This window comes from Myxocyprinus asiaticus, chromosome 30, assembly GCF_019703515.2.
Source record: "Myxocyprinus asiaticus isolate MX2 ecotype Aquarium Trade chromosome 30, UBuf_Myxa_2, whole genome shotgun sequence".
Lineage (NCBI taxonomy): Eukaryota > Metazoa > Chordata > Actinopteri > Cypriniformes > Catostomidae > Myxocyprinus > Myxocyprinus asiaticus.
In genome coordinates this window covers 32079662-32100668 of record NC_059373.1, presented here as the reverse complement: position 1 = coordinate 32100668, position 21007 = coordinate 32079662, and the positions used below count along the sequence as shown (strand labels likewise).

At 37.3% G+C, this 21007-nt stretch overlaps 1 protein-coding gene and 1 long non-coding RNA gene across 3 annotated transcripts in view; one reads left to right on the top strand and one right to left on the bottom strand.

Annotated features, from left to right (window-relative positions):
* Positions 1 to 21007, bottom strand: part of LOC127421608 (neurensin-1-like) — a 46476-nt gene that overhangs the window by 6467 nt on the left and 19002 nt on the right. Inside the window, exons 1-2 of one of the 2 annotated variants that reach the window (XM_051664758.1) lie at positions 2250 to 2345; positions 656 to 844 (exon numbers count right to left, since the gene is read on the bottom strand). In XM_051664758.1, the coding sequence (XP_051520718.1) occupies positions 656 to 799 (144 nt within the window). In that variant the 5' untranslated portion in view covers positions 800 to 844; positions 2250 to 2345. Of the gene's footprint in view, positions 1 to 655; positions 845 to 2249; positions 2346 to 21007 lie in introns of those variants that run through there. The other variant, XM_051664757.1, reaches the window with a different exon arrangement.
* On the top strand, positions 6678 to 9464 carry LOC127421609 (uncharacterized). The gene is made up of 3 exons (XR_007894028.1): positions 6678 to 7179; positions 7303 to 8090; positions 8492 to 9464. It is a non-coding gene; the product is annotated as an uncharacterized LOC127421609 (long non-coding RNA).

Here is a 21007-nt window from a genome sequence, read left to right as displayed (position 1 = left end):
CGAGTTGAAATTATATTTTATGGTAATCAATATTATACCAAAAAGGCAGTCAATTGAGCCTAACCTGTATTGAACCTGGAATATTTCTTTAACTTAAATTTGAACAGAAATGTTTGTCCCTAGTGGTGTGGATGCAGCATCATTTAAAATCACTAGTTTTCAGTTTCAGATGCCATTGCAGAAATTTAGTATTCACAGTCAGCCATGATTATTTTAACAATGAGTGAAAGTGTCAAATAACAAGATGGTTACTGAGATTAAGTGAGTAGTATCCGGCTGGTCATGTGATTCTAACATGGCAGCCCCCATGTATGGACCCACTCCATGTAGAATAAAACAGCTTTTATAAGGTTACTGATATGAATGGAGTCTTCATTTTAATGTGAGTGGTCATGATTTTAGACATGTTTTTCAAAATTACAATTCATGTCTTTAGGAGTTAAACCTTTTTAATGAGGAAAAAAATTACATTGTGCACCTTTTAATATTTTTATTACATTATCCCACTGTGCATCTTGTCTAAAAACTCCCTTCAGCCATGACAATATTTACAATCTAGCATTTCCCCTAGTACCATTTTGCTTAAAAATTAGGTATTTGATTTGAATCACTATAACAGTGAAGTGCATAGTACAATAAAACATCTCTCCAATACCTTCCAGAGGCCTGAGCTCCAGCGCAGGGGTGAGCTCTGGTTCTGAATGTCCTCCTGCTGCTCCCTCATCGAGGCTGTGCACTCCTCGTAGAAGTGGTGTAAATAGGAGTGTACTCCGAAAACACGACAGCCTGAGTCGACCATTTGACCAGACCCACAAACCTTCGAGCAAGAGACAGTCTCTCAGACCTGTGATTACAATAACACTATCATTGCAGGCAACCCACAAGACAATCCTTAAATATTGAGAGGAAAAAGTTCTTTCCCTCTCAGCCTTTAATTGTCATGACCGTGATCTGATGTAGTTCTTAAGTCATTGAGTTATATAACGCTGGAATGTGGAAACACTTGTCCAGTTGCTGCAGCTGCCTCTGAGATCCTCCAGTTCTCAATGAGATCTCAATTCTTTCAGACTTTTTGTGGTGTGTTAGATAAAAATACACTATTTCAAAGGCCGTTTCAATAGCTGCAACCTCACTTTGGTCAATATTTGTACTCATTTTACCATTTGAACAGGTTATGCTTCTTGGAATGTCAGCAGAAGGCTAGTTTCTATGCCTGTTGTAGCTGACATTGCCTTGAAGTGATAAACCACCCACTGGTGAATCATACTCTCTCTCTCTCACAGCGACATAAGCACCCCCATCCCCTCATGTATGCTCTCAAGAGCATCATTACCTCATGCATACTTCAACGATTCAATACTAATAGTCTTTCTACGTGAATTCTTCCACACACTTCAGTGTAACATGCCACAGATCTTAAGCCTTTTCTCATAGTAATCTATATAACTACTAAACCCTGTGTCTAAACCGTTGTGGCTTTGGATTAAAAATGCAGTTCAAACACAGAGAGGGTATTTGGTCTACAAAGTAGGCTTAATCCAGCCATACATTTTCTGAATACTCATGACTCAAATAGCTGAAACAGGAATATCAGAATAACAGAATTAGTTAGTCATGCATAGTTAAACTGACCATGGAGTTTGTCCAATAAAATGTCACAAATGTTTACATAATACATAGGCTATCTTGGATACACAAACATACTGATTAGCTTTAAGAAAATACCGATTAACACGCAATTATCAAGTGCTTATGAGATTGACTCAACCCACTGTTGTGAAATACTCGAGCAGATATGAACGATGCAACTGAGTAATACAACTAAGATATTTTGTTTATCTGCAAAGATCTATATCCATTGTCTCATCATTTCTGAGTCACACGTATATGTAAATGGTATTGTACAGAATCAGTGTTAAATGTTTTGCGATGAAATCAAGAGCGTCCAGTGATGCTGAAATACTGGCGACGGTGAGGCTTCATTGACAGCAATAAACATGCCAATAAATGCAAAGTCAATAAAGCCCATTTAACGCGTCTGTGTCATTATATAAATCACAATGGCAACAGTACATAAAAAAAGCCAGTGTCAAAGAATATTACAGATACATCGTTATTAAAGCTCATTTAAATGACGTCCCTCATTCAGTTTCATTGATACAGCGGTCGCCAATCTAAACTGATTGGCTGAATCTCTGCAAGTGTATCTAGACATTTTAATATATGAAAGAGGTCAAATAAAGTACTACCGAATTTAAAGTAATCGATCCCTGTCGCTTCTTTACGCGCTTCCCATCACTCGCCCGCTGTCTTCACCAGCCAAACTTTACATCTACTCGAGCGCGCACATTGCGCATGCGCGGCTGACCATTTTTACAAGAGGGACACCGTGTTGCCTACATGTTTTCAGTTTTATTTACGAATTGTGCTTTGGTACACTTTTTTTTATTTTTTTTATACTTCAGTGCTATTTCTGGAATGGAAAGATATATAAATGCAGTAACTGGATATAATTGCGTACATGTTTGCAAGCAAGTCTTTTTTTGGTGATGTGCTTTAGGTCATTTGTTATGATGAGTCTGTCTAGGGCTGTAAGTGTCTTTCTAAATGTTATCTGTAGTTTGAACCATTTATCTTCCTTATAACTGTGTCCCAGCAGAGGAGAAACATCCTGACAACAGTATGTTGCCAGCACCATGCTTTACTATAGGAATTGATACTATACCTTGAAGATTATATGATTAAATGATAATTGCCAAAAAAGTGGAGTGTTACAGTTTGTTGGTTCTTTTGTCTAAGGAGGTCTGGAGGGTTCTTTCTTTCTTTCTTTCTTTCTTTGTGTTTTTTTTTTTTTTAATAACAGCTCCAAAGCATTCAGTTCTTGTGACTTTCCCTTTGGAAGAAGCATTTTTTTCCTTTATTGTGAGTATATTGTGCAGAATTAATGTAACTATGGGTAACAAAGCATTTCTAAAAGATGTATTGGCATGACACAGCAATAGATTAATTTTCTCAAAATTACAGGGATGGTATCAGATACCATGGTAATGCAATGTTACATTATGGTACTTTTAGGGCTTTCATGTACTGTTAGTGACTTCATCAGCCCAAGTTTGCATCAGGCCAAATTTATGTACTAAGTGCATGTGCACGGCTGATCACCTTTATAAGACTGACACAATGTACATGCTCTTTACAGTTTTATTTACAAATTGTGCTTTAAAACATTTAAGTAAAGCAACTAAGCAAATGTCTGGAATGTAAAACTGTAATAACTTAAGAATAAAAATACGTAAATATGTTAGTGTTTTCATCAGCCCAAGTTTACATTTACTTGAGCATGCATAATGTGCATACATGATGTGACAGATCACCTGTACTGTTAGCGGTTTGATACTCTTTTGGTTGAAAATTGTCTTTACCTTCAGCCGTTGAGGTGTTGAAATTCATAAAGACTTTCTCCATCGCTGCCAAATAACACATTTACACCTTTAACTCTACACAACCTACACATTTTACAGTTGTCTCTGCATATTAAGCTGAAAAAGAGAAAGTATTTAAATATTAAAAAAATCCACTTCCAAAATTACCAAAATTATTTTCAATTAAACACTTTTGACATTTTGTGAAAGCCTTTCCCTGAACAAATCCTTAATGACCACTGACAAATATGTGGAGTGCACACAAAGCAATGTGCTAAAGTCGTACTGCTGTTCATTATTCACTTGTAAAATGCAAACACTAAACAAAACAATGGTATTTAACTTTTGTAATGTTATTAATTTTCAGATTGTTTGGGATTTAATTTTCATTTGGTAATTGTCAGTTTCAGTGTGTATTTTATGTGTGTATTTTATCCACACACACAGAGAAGAAAAAAGAAAAAAGTGTACACAGTGTGGTAAGTGTGACTTTAAATACCCATTTCATACGGCATAACTAGGACATGCAAGTAAAACATAGACCTATTCACAGTTATTGCAGCTGACTAAAGCTGTTAATAAATAACCACATTTAATTGGTTTTCTCTTCATACTTTCAACTTTTGGCCATATTGGAGAACCATGTATAGAGAGAAATGTAATTTAAAAAAATTCCAGTGCTCTTAGAGCATTTGTTACAAAAGCAATGTTGCAACACCATAAACCATGTTCAAGGTTTTGCATCTATTATGAGGGTCTGAATGATGGAATTTGCATTTCTGCTGAAATTCTACAAACTCTTAAGGTAGTCTATGCCTACTTATTACAGATAACCTTGGGATACAGTTAGTTGTTTAGAATGCTTAGAAAAGTGGATGTCCTCATAAAATAGGTTATTCCTTTTAACACACACTCTACCTCCTCCAGTCAAGAAGTGTTATTTCCATGGTTACACAAACAGTTAAAAAGAGGCATTCAGTGCTTTCATTCATTTAAAGGGGTTTAGATTGAGAGAAAGCCATTTCCATATCTTTCCTTACAAGTGTGACAAAAGGTCACTAAAAGTACAAAAAACATGTCTTCAAACCAATCATATGCAATTCAAGGACTTATACCAATGGATTTGTTTAGCTTGTTTTTCTTTAAATGGCACCTTAAACTAAACTGATTGGTAATAAAATTAAAAAGCTTTGTAAATCAAGTTGGAAAAGGGGAACTCAAAAGATTGAATGTCTTTGAGTGGTAGCTTTGGCAGCAAATCAGACCTGTCCATGGTGCTGAAGTTCTTGAATGACAGTCTATTACAGTTTTTGATAACTGTCTTAACATTCTCTAAACTGTAAGTGCAATTGTCACAACTGTTTTATGGGACATCGCAACTCTATTGAATGTCTGCAAAATGTAGTAACTCTCCCAAAACATTTAATTCATGCTTTTTTTTTTTTTTTTTTATTGTGTGAGCCATACTGGTCAAAATGCTTAGTTGTTTTTTCACCATGGCATTCAACCCTGGAAATGTTTGTTATGTACAAATTTAATTTTTGTTCTACGTTTTTGTTGACACTGACTGCTTACTGTGCTATACAAGAATGTCAGTTTTGTCTAGCTGAATGCTATTGTGCATCACACTGAGCTTTTTAGATACCGATTTCAACAGTATGTAAAAATTTACTGGGAAAAGTCAATAGTGTACAATACTGTAGTTCACAGAAAAAGGGTATGCACATTTGTATGTATACAGTAAATTTATTTGTGTAGCAATGTGTTACATGTAAACAGAAGATTCACATTTGCATGTCCATTTTTACAAATTTTTTACATGTAAAGTCATATATGTCATGTTTTCATGTGTTTTTGTTCATGTCTTTTATTTTGAAAACTAAGTTCCTTGTTCCTGCCATGTTTCCATGTGTTTTGTTCTCATTGGTTCCTTGTTATGTTACTGTCATGTGACCCTCTTGTTCCACTTTGTTTATTAGTCCTGTCTCCTCATTGGTCTATGTTTAATAGTCTTGTTATCAGTTCTGTTTTATCACTGGTTCTTGTTTCATTGCCTTGTTTTCATGTTCATTAGTTTAGACTTGTCATTGGTTGTCTCTGTCTTGACGGCCATGACGGGGACTCTGGCTTGGTGGCCATGACACACGAAAACGTGACAATATATAGAGAACAGAAAATTGCCAAAAACAACAACAACAACAACAAAAAAAAAAACAACAATAAAAACGCAACAATGAAAAAACCTGCGGTAGTTCTGCAAAAAACAATAAATTTTATGTCCTCACAGTATGTAACACTACAAGTTCCCATCTTCTTGGTGGACATCCTGTCGCTCTTGTTGGTCTGGCCAGAGATTTAACAGACATCACAAACATTCCATGTCATAGATATTTATGGAATATACATGCATGTCTGACAGATTTTGATAACTGAATGGATCATTTTGCATGTGATGGCTCACAAGATGAAAATTTTTTTAAAGTTGTGAAGAGTATGACAATTTCACTGAGGATCAGCTCACCAGTTTTGATCAGAAAGCCATGTGCATTTAGTTATTGTGCAAACTGTAGACAATTGTACTGACTCTTCTGCACACATGTGCCAAAACACGTGCATTTTGCTTAAATGAATAAGAAATTCAAATCTGCTGTGAACAAGAAACTAATTAAACTTATTGTTTTGAAAAAAAATTAAATAATTCTCATTCGAGAATGGAGCCAAAGCGATTGAGAAAAACTGTAAACTTTTACATTTCCAGCATGAAATACCCGTGATTGCAAGGAAGCAAAACAAAAGAGTTTTAGGTTTTACGTTTTAGGTAAGCTTAGGCTTTAGGCTTCTGCGTAAATTGTCACTTCGGAGCCACTTTGCCACGACACCATCTTTGCAGTGTAAAGACAGCTGTAGATGGCTAAATAGATGCAACAAAGGTTACTTCATTTTAATATTATCTGATTATATAATTTTAGATGATCTAATCAGATTAATTTTGAATTGCTCACTGCATGTTTTGATGAAAATATAATTTTAAGTGTATTAGGTAACTATGTAACATAATTAATTACATGTACTGTACTTGATTTTTTGTATTCTGATTGCATATTCCAGATTTCATGTAATCCTATAGTACCCAAACACTGTGGATATTATAGTCAAACTGTCAGTTAAATTTGGAACACTGAGAGTCAATGTAACATTGTAATGGAATATTTTAAATCTTTCGTAAAAAAAAAAAAAAAAAAAAGATCTGCAAAACAAAGTTTGAATGAATAAAATCCTTGCATTTCACCAACTGTCCTACCTTTTTCCATACACATTGGATGTGAATATTTAAAGAGCGGGGCGAGCGGCAGTCCTAGCGCGCGCAGATAATGTGCTCATTATGTCGGTGAGGCGGCGAAGCATAAACGCTATCAATGGCAATGCCATCGTTTGCCTCTCACCCGTGATATACGACACGCTTAGATGGCTGGCGTCGTGTGGAGAAGCCAACCGAGTTCAAAAAGTCAAGAGACGCGTCTCCTGATGTAGCGGGACACAGACAGTTCGCCTGCGCGCCAAAATGGAGATGTTACATCATCTTAATGGTCAAACAATGGGGCGTTGCGATGAATTATACATGTCATCTCAACCAAAGCCTATTTCATGAGGGCTGGGGTAAAGTGTAGCCCGTAGCCTATATCTTGAAAGATCTTTGTCATCTGTATGGATTTCTGGTCTGTGTAATTTCAGAATATGGAAGGTTTGAACACGAAAGGTTTGTACCGAAAATAAATAATAGCAAATGATTTAGGCTTATTGCCAAGATAATGTTGATTTCGTTCATGCCCATTTTCGAGAGTTTTTATTCACTAATCCTTCACCGTTTTTGTCATTCCAGGTTGCTTATAGGGATCTTTTCCAGACACCATGGCCTACATTTTGGAGGTGGAGAATCGTGTCTTAGGGATGCTGTCTGTACCAGTGACTAAAAATGGTGCAGGGAACAAAAACGAAAACTGAAAACAGATAAATAAATAAATATAAATTAAATAAAAGTATTTTATTATTTATTTATTTATTTATTTATTTTACAGAACGTAACTGAAAACCAGGACAAAGTGATTTTTCAATTGTTCTGGAGTGAAAACATTATTTTTAAATGCCAGTAACTGGTTATAACCGGTTAATATAGTTCCAATCATTTTTTTAATGAAGCCAAAGGCCAATGTGTTTATCACAGTAAATTTCTGGAAATGCACCAATTCATGTTGCCCAAAAAAAAAAAAAAAAAAAAAAATTTAAAAAACAAAGTGCTAGTGGCTTATTTTGGGCTTGTTTTTCCAGAACATGCTGCTTGTTTCTCTTGCAAGATCTGGCAACACTGCAACTGGTATTTCACCCACCCCTTAGCAGAGTACTGCCATTTTTAAAAGAACTTTATTAACCGTTATTTATTTTTTTTCTAACCGGTAACCTTTTGGAAAGGAGTCTGTGGAACTTCTGAACCAGAATGAAAATATACAGTTTTTTGCTCAGAACGAACCAAAATGAAAAACATTTCGTTTTTAGTCCCTGGTTTGCACAACTTGGGATAAAGTGTTGAACCTGCTTAGTGAATTCCCAAATTTGTGAACACTAGATGGCGCTATCCTCCCAACCTCCGTCTATTCCATAGAGCAGCTTCAGGTTTGTTTTATCCACCAGACACACACTTATTCATATTGCAATCCAGTGTGGTGTTTTTTTTGGGGGTTTTTTTTTTTTTTTGCGTTTTGTTATCAACTGTATTACTGCACATCACACAGACCTAAGACTTTTTCAGCACATTTGATAAAGTAATTACTGGACATGCATTATATTGCAAAGTGATTCACAAAAAAATATCCTTTGGATATTATGTTGCAAAAAATTGCATCCAGAACATTTGTGTGCTATAAGGTACATAAGCTATTTTAATTGCTGAAACAGCTCTTCTTCGATATTAATGAGAATAACATGCATGTAACAAATTGTTTGCAGCTCCACATTCCAGAGGCATAAAACCTATAACCATTAAAGGGCATATTTTTATATGTTTCAATCCACAGAGGTAAACATGTCATACATGCCTATGAATCCAGAGTTGGCACTGCGGACCACTCGCATTCTCTGTTGAGCCCTACCCTTGCCCCCTGCCATCTGTCCTAGTGTCCTATACACACTGTTCGCTCTGCACACAGCCTCAGGGCAGGAGTGGGGGGTGCAGCGGCACAGCAGCCCCGACATCTGCTGCTTCCATGGGCTTTGTGGATGTTGAGGCTCCTGGGCCTTGGGGAACGGCAGCAGAGGCCGAGCAGCCACACTGTCCTGAAGCAGGGAACTAATGTCTCTCCGTCACATACGTGTGGTGACTGCGAGCATGAACCGGTGCCAGCGATCACTGTTCAGGCTCCTCTGGGTGGAGGGGAAGTTTTTTTGCCATTTGCCTTGGTTGCTGGCTGTAAGGTCAATTTGACCTAAATTAATATTTAAATTTTATGGAATGTTATGGGCATGGCGTGACAGTTGGTGTACACATGCACATTGTCTGTGTTGAAGGACATTGAACTGCATCTTATTATAGTACTTGCAAGGCAAGTACTGTATTAAAGTTATTCTTATTTCTGCTTCTTTTTTCTTCTAAACAAATTCCAGTGACTAATTCAGCCTGAACCCATCAATTGTAGCCCTCCATTCCATTATTTTTTATTTTTTATTTTTTATTTTTTTTGTATACAGTCTTCTTATTTTGTGTATACTGTATATTGTATATTATTAGGTGTATATTGTGTTGTGTAACAAGATGTGTAAACTGTGTTATGTGTAAATCAGATGTTAATTGTAATTGTCATACTGCTATGTTGCTTGGAACCGCACCCAAGACTTTCACCCACTGTTGCACTTGTGTATATGACAATAAATGGATTTGATTTGATTTGATTGGTTATTTGCATAAGGTTACTGACTGGTCTTTTTCCTTAGTTTTATTTACATTCTGAATTGTGATTTGGTTTCCTTTTTGTGTTTACACAGCCAAGTTGGTATTGCATTTTTAAGTAAAGCAGACAGAAAAAAAAGACAGGTGCTGAGTGTCGTGACAACTGCAAAGATTATAGCCCTGATGTGGCATTTAAATACATAGAACTAAATCCTTAAATCTTACCTTACCTAAAACTTTAACACTGTTCTTTGCCTTGAAAGCACTGGTGTTTCCTCCAGTAAATGCAAATCTGGTTAGTTAATGATTACTGAACTTCAGTTACTTTTAATGACACTACGTTTGTAATTCTTCATTATGCCAAAAAATGTCTTCCGGGAATTACTTTTCTTTCGCTGTATGTACAAGAACCGCTTAGGAAGATGCAGCATTGTGAAGGAATATCTGTTTTTGATGAGCCTATCTATGAATAATGAATACTGAAAGTACTTTGATACTCTAACATTGTAAAAGGAAAATAATCAAACTCTCAAGGTCTTGTTTTTCTTCCTTGACACTATGCTGGAAGCCAGGGCATCACTCTCACTCTCACTCTCTCTCTATGTCTCCCTTTTCATTTTCCTCCCCGAGAATCAGGGTGCATGGCATACCATCCTCTTTTATCTCAGGAGCAATCAATAATGTATGGGACTCCCGGGCTCTCAATGGAGAGGAGCTCCAGTGTTGCTGCCTCCTTGCTGCACCATTCTGCACTGACAGCCCTGCTCAGCACCTCATCTGCCAGCCCCAGCCCGGGCCTCCAATTAAACACAGTACTTAGAGAATCCGGCAGCTCACGTACAGGCAGAGCATGCCTCGAAGAAGACCCCCCTCCCAACACTTCCCTCTCTCCAACCTCTGGAGACTCCCTAACCTACTCGCCCACACCTTATTGATCTTCACGCAGATGTAAAAGACTATTGAGGTCATCATTCATTTTTTATGATTCACAAGAAAATGTCGAAACGTGTGGCAAAAAACAAAACAAAAAAAAAACAACTTTTGTGTCAGATGTAATGGGCTCCTCAGAAATACCATGGGATTCTGAAATGCTGAGGCTTAATATGCAGGTGCCTTGTTTTGTCTGCTCCGCTTGGGAGTGGCAAAAACTCCAGTTCAATTTTTGAACCTGTAGATCTATATTAGGGTCATTAAGTTCAGAATAACTGGGGCATTCATTACTCAAAAAATGTATTTTTAAAACAGTCTGACATGCAACAAAGATGCATTCACCAGGAGGTGAACATGGCCATTCTGCAGACACTTATTGATAAGTGTGTTCCAGCACATGCAGGTTTGAGCAGCTCTCCACTGAGGCCCTGGCACCATTGTGGTCACTGTGTGTTAGCCACTGAGAGCTGGTAATGACAAACAGTGATGCTGCTGAATGCATCAGCCTGTAATAAAACATTTAGCACTGTAGGTCCACTGGCCACAGCTAATTGGAGGTGCTTATCCAAGGTACTTTCCCACCGATAAAAATGTAAATGCTCTAAAACTTGTATCTGATGTGGTCTAATAAGACGTGTTCTTGGATGAACATTCTTATTGGTCCTGGAACAACATTTCTACCAACCAATCAGATTTTAGGGATAGTGGAAAGGATAGTTTTAGGGTTTTGTTTAGAGTTGGAGTAAGGGGTCTGTACACCATTCGTATCAACCTCCAATCATCATAATTTGCCTCTTATTTTGTGTGTAGTTAACATGGGTTAGGATAGGGTTTGATGATCAAGGCATGTGTCATATTTCAAAATCATGGTGATTTATGGTCTACTGTAACCATTGCATGGTTAGAAATGCTGCTCCAAGATTTCATTTCCTAGGCAAAGACCCTTAGAGGAAAAACATATTTCACACTCTTCCTACATGATTAATCTGGGATGTCATACCTCTGTGTCTCTCACACTGACCCTCCCAATATGATTGTGTTGACCATCCCTGCTTGTCTTGAGGATACACTACGTATGTCTCTATGTTGGCAGAATAATGACAGTGTGTCTAATCTAACCCCACATGGATGTGAGAAGAACAGCCCTTATCCAACACACAGGCCTTGAGTTCCCAGCCTCTGTAGGAAAGATGTGATAAAGTGGCATGATAGTTCCTTCAGGAGACGCCATGGCTGGAAAAAAGAGCAGTGAGGTCTGCGTCAATATTGGCCATTTGCGTCCCACAAATCAGCTTGGTTAACGGGGGGAAATAGCTTTCAGACTCTACCCTCTGGAGGAGTGGTGGAGAAAAGTCCCCAATAGTCCTGCACAGCTAGCCATTCATAGACCCACAATTTATGGGCAACTCTAGAACAGGGCATCTTTGTACGGAGGCCTTCACTGTACTGAACGCAGCTGCATAAATTATCTTTTTATTGGGCACCTTGCCTGCTCCTCTCCATAACCTTAGCTAAACTTTTTAAATTTTTGGTGAACATGTTGTGATCATACTCTCTCCCCCTCTTGGTCTCTCTCGTACTTATTTTTTGCCTTTCTTGTTCAGTCATCATTTAAATGCAACATGATTTCAAAGGAAATTGGAGTGTTAGTTCTGAATGTTTTCCCACCCAAATTCTTATTGGATGCGCCAAATTCTGGACAAGTGGCATCATGCGGCGATTGTTCATGCTCCAAAAATCACCTGCGCTGTGCCTTCAACGTCACATTCCTTTGGATCTCCTAGAAAGATATTATCGAGCTAGCGAGATATTACATTTGTAAAGAAGTAAATGAAATAACACTGCTTTGGTCTCAAAACTGGTAGGGTTAGGGTTTGGGTTAGGAGTATAGAAATGTTATTACTACTCATCCATTGAAACAATGAAGTTCTTGTGTTTGCACAGTGTCTTGCGCAAAGGTGTACATGCGTACGACTGTAGTTCCAGCTTCGGTCACTGGGGGGCAGTTGGACTGGTTTTAGCTGAAAAAAAATTACAACCTGTCACTGATTTTTCATGAGATCAGTTGGGAAAATAAAACATCATGAGCTATTTATTCATGTATGTAAGTGCCATGCCGACTCTCATTATGTGACAAAGTTGCATGGACTTGGTTCTTTTTATATCAGTCCATATTTCCTGCTGAAAGATGGAGTTCTGTTGATTTAATTAGCCATTTCCATTCATAGAGGCTGAAATGTAGTGATAAGTAACAGAGTTCTCTGGTCTCTGAAATGAGCTTTACTATGAGTAATGGACATAGGCTACAGAACTTGGTAATGCCAATGACAAGACTCCAGCACAGTCTTAATTACCTGCACATCCACGCCTGGCATAACATGGGTCCATCTCCCCACTAAGCCGAAGAATCTGTTAACCTTCATAAAGGATCAGGACAGAGTGGGCTCCGGCTCGGCCCCTGTGTGGATAATTCTACTGGTCATCACTGTTAGGTTGACCTCTTCTCCAAAGTCCCGGAGCTGTGCAATCTCAGTTTTCAGAAATGTCATCTTGTATATGCTGGGAGAACAAAAAGTGTGATGCTGCAACATCAATGAAGCATTACATGAAATACTGGGAAGGCTGACTGATCCGTCGCTCACAGCAGTTTGAATACACTCCACTTCCTTCACCTGTCTGCATGTATGAGGAGGCTTTTGGTCTTAATGAAATTTAGCATTGCTCTTGCTAGAATTAAAACAGCTGCTGCAATCTGCAGAGATGGAGGTGGGCTGCAACACCTTCATTGGTGCTAATTAGACCAGCCAAGGAGAGGAATCTCACAGAGCATATATTGGGGGGACCATTTTGCCAAGAACGCTCAATATTTCCATACTGGCAGTGCAAAACAATTAGCGATATTCAGTATGAAATGTAACATAAGGTGAAATAAAAAGTTTGTGTGAAGAATTTCATCACATTTTGTTTGATCTCCGGAAGCTGCTCATTAATGGATAAAGAGCGGATTATGCTTACTTTTATTAATACAAATGATGCTTGGATTTAAAGGTGTCAGACTGTCAAAGCATTCTCCTGCCGTGTGCAAGATGTGGAACATGCCTGGGCAAAGTTCCTGCTCTTTTCTTCACTGCTGCCTCCATTATCACCATTGTTTCCTAACGGACAAAAGAAAAATGGGAGTGAGGGAGACAGAGAGAAGACGCAGAGACTATTTTGATCTCAGTGTCTTTCAGAAAAGAAAGATTCAAGCTGAGAGCTGGCACACAGAGATGCTCGCCGACCATATAGTAGTTGCAATGCTTAGAAGAGTTTAGAATCTGTCATTTGACATGTCAGAGCAGCTGTGCCAAGAGACACTTTTTAGATATACATGCCTTTTTTCACAAAAGATATGTGTGTGTTTGCTTGCATGTGTCATGTGTAAATGCCCCATCAAATGCAAACAAAAATAAATTCATGTGGTTTTGCTTCAAAAGACAAACAAATTTTATTAGGTGTGTGTGTGGGCTGGTTTAAGTGGTTTACAAAGACTTTTTTTTAGGTTACAAACTGGTTACAAACAAGGATATTATGCTATAAATGTGGTTTATGAGGACATTTCTAGTGTCACCATAATTGAAATCACTTAAAAAACATACTAAACAATGTTTTATTGAAAATGTAAAAATGTAGAACGTTTTTTGTGAGGGTTAGGTTTAGGGGTAGGGTTAGGGGATAGAATCTATAGTTTGTACTGTATAAAAATCATTATGTTTATGGAGAGTCCTCATAAGGATAGCCTCACCAACATGTGTGTGTGTGTGTGTGTGTGTGTGTGTGTGTGTGTGTGGTGAATTTACTTTGCCCTGCAATACACTAATATTTCCACTGGATTACTGAGTTGTTGGTTTTTCTTAAGGGCAAAATCTGCATTTCTTTAAAGGAATAGTTCACCCCAAAAAGGACAATGATATAATAATTTACTCACCCTTGTCGATCTAAACCCATATGACTTATAAAAGTAGTCGACCCATGCATCATATTCCAATCTTCTGAATGCATAGAATAGGTTTTGATAAGAAAAAAATAAATAATATATAATAAGTTTATAAATATAAATAAGTTTTTTTTTAAGTTTTTCATTGAAAATCTTCTGTTCAATTACATGCACTGTGCTTTAAGAGTGCTAAGAGCGAAGCTCGTTCACAGTAGCTTTCATGTTTACACGAGAACTTCTGTTGTTTAGCGCTATGAACAATATAAGTTTGATCATGCTAGATGATAAATAAAACACCACTGTTCAATAAATGATTATTAAAAATTCTTTATTTATATTAATAATCAGAATGAACAATTATTCCACCAATAACATGGATTTGTAAATATACTGTATATTTTATAAATTAAACTGAAGTTAATTTACTCACACTCATTTAGTTCCAACTCCATACTGTTTTTTTGTTTTTGTTTTTTTAAACACAAAATTAGATGATAGGCAGAATGTCTGACCCAGCAAACACAGAACATTCCCTAAAATGCTAACATATGTTCCCCGTTGGGTTATTCTTTTATGAACCAATCCCTAACGTTTTAGGTTTTATTTTTTATAACCATAGTTTCTGGAACCAAAATTGTTACCTGGGGAGCATTTGGTTTCCATGCAAAGAAAGTAGGGAGGTTTGATATGATTGACAGCAAACAGTCACCAATTGTGGTGTGACAAGTCTGGAAAATGCAACCACAAACGAGATTTGAGGATTGCACTTTATTTTACAGTACTTGTACTTTCAGTATATGTACAGTGTACTTACCCAAGAAAGTACAGAATAATATTAGGTAACTACATGTATTTGGGTTAATGTTAGGATTGGGTTAGGGTTAGTACCTAGTAACAACTGTGGTTTTTGTAATTATATAGTATGTAAATGTAGAACAGTACTGTAAAATAAAGTGCTACCGGTTTAAGCCCTACAGCAGAGGGGAAGATTATAAGTGAGCAATGACTTAGATTTCAATATTTTCCCCACAAAGCTATTGTATGGCTTCAAAAGACTTAACATTTAGCACACAAGTGGTATGGACTAATTTTATGAAGCTTTTTGTCCTTTTGGAGCTTGGCAGTATACTTTAAATCATCATCCACTTTCCTTGTATGGAAAACAGAAGCTTGGACATTCAGCCCAACATCGCAAAGAAGAAATGCAATAATACATGGTTGTAACAACATGTGGTGAGTGAATAAATAACATTTTCATCCTTGGATGAACTACAGTATAACTTTAATTTATTATGTTGGAATTAAAAAAACTTGCATATAAACCATGACATGTACTTTATTTCCACCTGACATCATCTTAGGTTTTGAACTAATAAAACTAACACTGATCCAAAGATCCCCTGCAATTGTGAGCCATTCTCATGTCTGATTATCTTATTTATACAAGATTAATTTTAATGTTTCGTCTGTCTCAAGGTCGTCTGAGGCTGAAATTCACTTAGAATAATAAAATACAGGGGTAACTGGTTACAAACTTGGCAGTGTGTACTGGCTTATGTTGACTGTGCTGAGGTGGCAGTGATTCAGATGTAATGGGTCCTGTGTTTATTTAAATGGTTTTTCCATCACAGGCTGTAAAGTGAAGGATCAGGACTCTGCTGCAGTAAACAGGCTTGCGACTGCACTGATTTATAGCCCATTAGGAGCATAGAGGCACTTTACCACTCAAAGCTAATATGAGCTCCACTGGCACTTCTGCTTAACGTGTGTGTGTGTTCACATACATATATGTGTGAATGCTCAGACAGTTAGCATTACACTAGACTGAGGTATTGGGCTACATTTGGCCTTTTTTGGTTGTTGCTTATTCACACAAAACTGCCGCACACAAACACACAGTTACAAAGAGGCCGAGAAGTTACTGTGCTAAAACCTCTTAATTCATTCAAAATGCAATTATCCTGTGTGAGACTCTGAAAAACAGCGAGACGCGTCACAACAGTCAAAGATGTCAATCCATTACATTTACATAGAAAAAACTATCGAAAAACAGCACAGACACAAACAAAAATTGAACCCAAGACATCAAGTACTGAAACTGAGTGCTGAGGTGATGGGCTGTCCATCAGAAGGGGTATCACATCCACCCTATTAGCTTTTTAAAGGTAGTTTTATTTGTCCAAACAGTGTAATTCCATTTCACTTTATCACGCTTCACAGCAGGAATAAAACCTAGGGTCATCTGAGACAGTAGCAAAACACAGCATCTTCTAAATCCAGAGAAAAACACCTTGGGAAGCTTCTCATTGGAGGTTCTCTTGTGCCCACCACACTTAGTGACCACTTGACATCTCTCTAATTACATCCACACACATGCTATACAAGAGTCACCAATCAACCCCTCCCACCAGTGATGGTCCATTTCTATATGCATAGACTTGACTCATAAGCTATTTAAAGGGGCAGTTGTAAGCCTCGGGGAGTATGGTCAAACCTCCCACAGTGGCCCCTCCACCACCTCTGGGGGGGGGAGATTAACATTTTCATCTAGAAAGCACATCCATCCAGATAACCTTTTCATACAGGATCAACATGACTGTAGAGTGGCCATAAGTCATGCCACTTATCATAGGTTTAAAAGAGCAGCATTGTCAACAGAAAGGCCTATCATAATCGCTCTGAACTAAATAATTAATTATGGGTCACACTAGGGTTAAGTGGAAATCACCCAGAGGCTAAAAGGGTCCACGGCTCAGCTTAATGTGTGCATTGTGTACATTACAAAAACATCTATTCATACATTCAAGTGCAAAGTGAGCATTTTGTTTATATTTTTTACCTGGCCGTGCAAAACAGCTACATGTTTTGCAACCGAAACTGTGGCCAGTGTCCTTGTAAAGACCAATAAAAAGAAACCTATCAACAAATAGAGTAAACAAACTGTAAGGAAATATAATGTAATTTATTGGATAAGATTTGTAGCTCTGAGTACACAGAAATCCTGCAGTTACATACTGTAGAATAGCATAACTGTTTCTATAAGGATGGGAATCATAAGGAATTTCATGATTCTGGACCAAATTCTAATTCCGCGAAACGATTCCTGTGAATCTATACAAATTTACTAAATGTAAGGCACAGTTTTCTGTGAATAATCACAATTAATCATGGTGTATGGTACATTAAAACAAACATTAAAATATAATCATAAATATATTTACTTTATACTTTGTCTCAAAGAATGTGCAAAAAAATGGTTAGTCATCATTACATTTATTTTCTTTTTTTTTACATTTCTAATTAATTTTTACATTTCTATTTTAACAGGTATAAATCTTTAATCATAAATGAGATATGATTAATTCTAAATTTGTCACAAAACTCTTAAATGGGCCACCTCCAATTTATGATGAGTTAAATTACATGAAATGTATCCACTTGGCTACATTTATATAGTTTTATATTAAAAAAATATATATATATTAGGAGGATCAATAAGCCTTACATTTTATTATAACTGCAGTAGTTGTAGTTCAAGTTTTTAAATGTGTTTAGGCTACTATTTTTTTCATAACAAATACTATAATTTATTATTTATGTACACACACACACACACTCACACACACACGCACACACACACACACACACACATATATATACAGTTGTGCTCAAAAGTTTGCATACCCTGGGCAGAAATTGTGAAAGTTTGGCATTGATTTTGAAAATATGACTGATCATGCAAAAAAAGTGTCTTTTATTTAAGGATAGTGATCATATGAAGCCATTTATTATCACATAGTTGTTTGGCTCCTTTTTAAATCATAATTATAACAGAAATCACCCAAATGGCCCTGATCAAAAGTTTACATACCCTTGAATGTTTGTCCTTGTTACAGACACACAAGGTGACACACACAGGTTTAAATGGCAATTAAAGGTTAATTTCCAACACCTGTGGCTTTTAAAATTGCTATTAGTGTCTGTGTATAAATAGTCAATGAGTTTGTTAGCTCTCACGTGGATGCACTGAGCAGGCTAGATACTGAACCTTGGGGAGCAGAAAAGAACTGTCAAAAGACCTGCATAACAAGGTAATGGAACTTTATAAAGATGGAAAATATATATAAAGATATCCAAAGCTTTGAAAATGCCAGTCAGTACTGTTCAGTCACTTATTAAGAAGAGGAAAATTCGGGGATCTCTTGATACCAAGCCAAGGTCAGGTAGATCAAGAAAGATTTCAGCCACAACTGCCAGAAGAATTGTTCAGGATACAAACAAAAACCCACAGGTAACCTCAGGAGAAATACAGGCTGCTCTGGAAAAAGACGGAGTGGTTGTTTCAAGGAGCAAAATACGACGATACTTGAACAAAAATTAGCTGCATGGTCGAGTTACCAAAAAGAAGCCAATGCCACAAAAAAGCCCGGTTACAATATGCCCGACAACACCTTGACACGCCTCACAGCTTCTGGCACACTGTAATTTGGAGTGACGAGACCAAAATAGAGCTTTATGGTCACAACCATAAGCACTATGTTTGGAGAGGGGTCAACAAGTATTGTGCTCCTTGAAACAACCACACCGTCACCAATTTTTGAAGCTCCAAAAATCACAGACAGTCAGCATAAATGTCATCAATAAGACTCCAGCTGTTATATCAATGATTTCTAAAGCGATAAGGTCACTTTTGGTGCAAAAAAAAGATCAATATTTAAGTACTTTTAACTATAATCCACCGCTTCCATTAGGATTCACGAGAGGGTGGAGTTCAAGCGTTCTCTCGTGTGATGTATTCACGTTGCCATGATACAGACGTAATCTCACATTCTCCTCTCAGTTGAGACATCCAGGATAAGCACACAAACAGACCATTGTGAGTAAAGAGACAGATAAATACAGATCTAAACCAAAACCAACCAAGCTACTGTACAGCGTTCCTCCTTCTCACTTGTAAACAGCGCTGCTCTTCCGGCTATGACGCACGTGCCTCACTTCTTGTGTGCTTCAGATGCCAATGCGATTCACATGCGTCACATGTTTCCTTAAATGCAAATTTAAAATGCAGATTTAGAGTTTAAAAAAAGTACTTAAATATTTAGCTTTTTTCGCACCAAAAAAATGATTGTGTTGCTTTAGAAGACATTAATTTAACAGCTGGAGTCGTATGGATGAAGTTTATGCTGACTATCTGTGATTTTTGGAGCTTCAAAAGAGAACTCACCATTCACTTGCATTTTAAGGACCTACTGAGCTAAGATATTTTTCTGTTTTTCTTCAAATGTTTTCTGGTGAAGAAAGAAAGTCAAACACATGCAACTGGGATATCATGAGGGTGAGTAAATAATGAGATAATTTTCAGTTTTGGGTGAACTATCCCTTTAAGTATACATAACAAAGTAACCGTTCTCAGTTAATTTTGAGTTGAGTGAATCTTTTGACCAATTGATTAAAAAAGAATGCAGATGTTCAAGAACGGTTAACGGAACCGAACATCATGAAAATCATCGGGTTCCAGTATCTTTTTAAAAAATGGCACTGGTTGTTAATAAGATCCAGTTCATAATTCCCAACACTAATTCTCTATCACAGCAAAAAAAATAAATAAATAAATAAATAAAAAAATAAAAGAATCCACAGAAGATTATGAAACGTCAAATCAATTAATGTACAAGAGCACTAAAATGTGCTTAATTGTCCATGTAGATACAAATCCACAAGCATTTTAATTCCATTACATTCTTTTGTGATCTAACTGTTGCCAGATCAGTGCGTTTTTGCGTACTCCCTATATTCATTACACTAAATCATAATTGCACAGCACCAGTGCACAGTACAGTTATGTTAAGCATGACATTAGCAGATCAATATAACAAGTTATCAGTATGAAACCACTGGACCTGAGATCTAAAGCACAAGACATTGGCAGTAATGTAATCCAGTCATATGAATATATCATATATCACTTGCATGCACACACACATTCTCCTCTGACACGCGGCCCACACTCAGCGCACAAAATAACACTGGGTTGCTCTGGCTGGTTTAACGCTCAATACCCTTTCCTTTCAACTATATCCGTCACTCCTGCTCCCGAGACAAAGCTTCACAAACTCTCCCCACACCATTTTACAAGCCACTGGACCACTACAGATAAGACTATATGGAATTTAAGACAGAACGGCCTGCCATAAAGACAAGCACAGGGGTAGATGGACTGCATGAAAGCCATGGGGACAATAACATGCTGAGAGGAGCATTCAAAGGTCACAATAAAATATTGAGTGATTCAACCATGTAACATATTCTGATTCCATAGCACTCGGAGTGAGATTACATTATTGCGGCATGAAAATGTACTGTATTGGTGGTGAACTAGCCCAAGTCAACAAGAGATACGCTGCATTTGAGAAACTGAAGCAAAACATTTATGCGCAGGCAGGGGTATCATTAGGCAGCCTCAGGTGAATGTTAGACACACAACCCCCTCCACGCGCAGACGGCAGTGGTAGAAAAGAGAGAAGATTAATTTGCGCTGAATAAATAAACAGTTTCTATGTGAATGAACTTTAGCAGATCCTGAAACATTTTTGCGTATAAAACCCAATACGATGCATAAAACCCCCCCAATGTCATTTCTTATTAGACAGAGACATGCACACAGTCTGAGGAACCTTCTCGTAATGTAGACAACCCTGAGATTTTACATAGAGGTCTCAGTTGGGTGCGTGTATCAGTGTT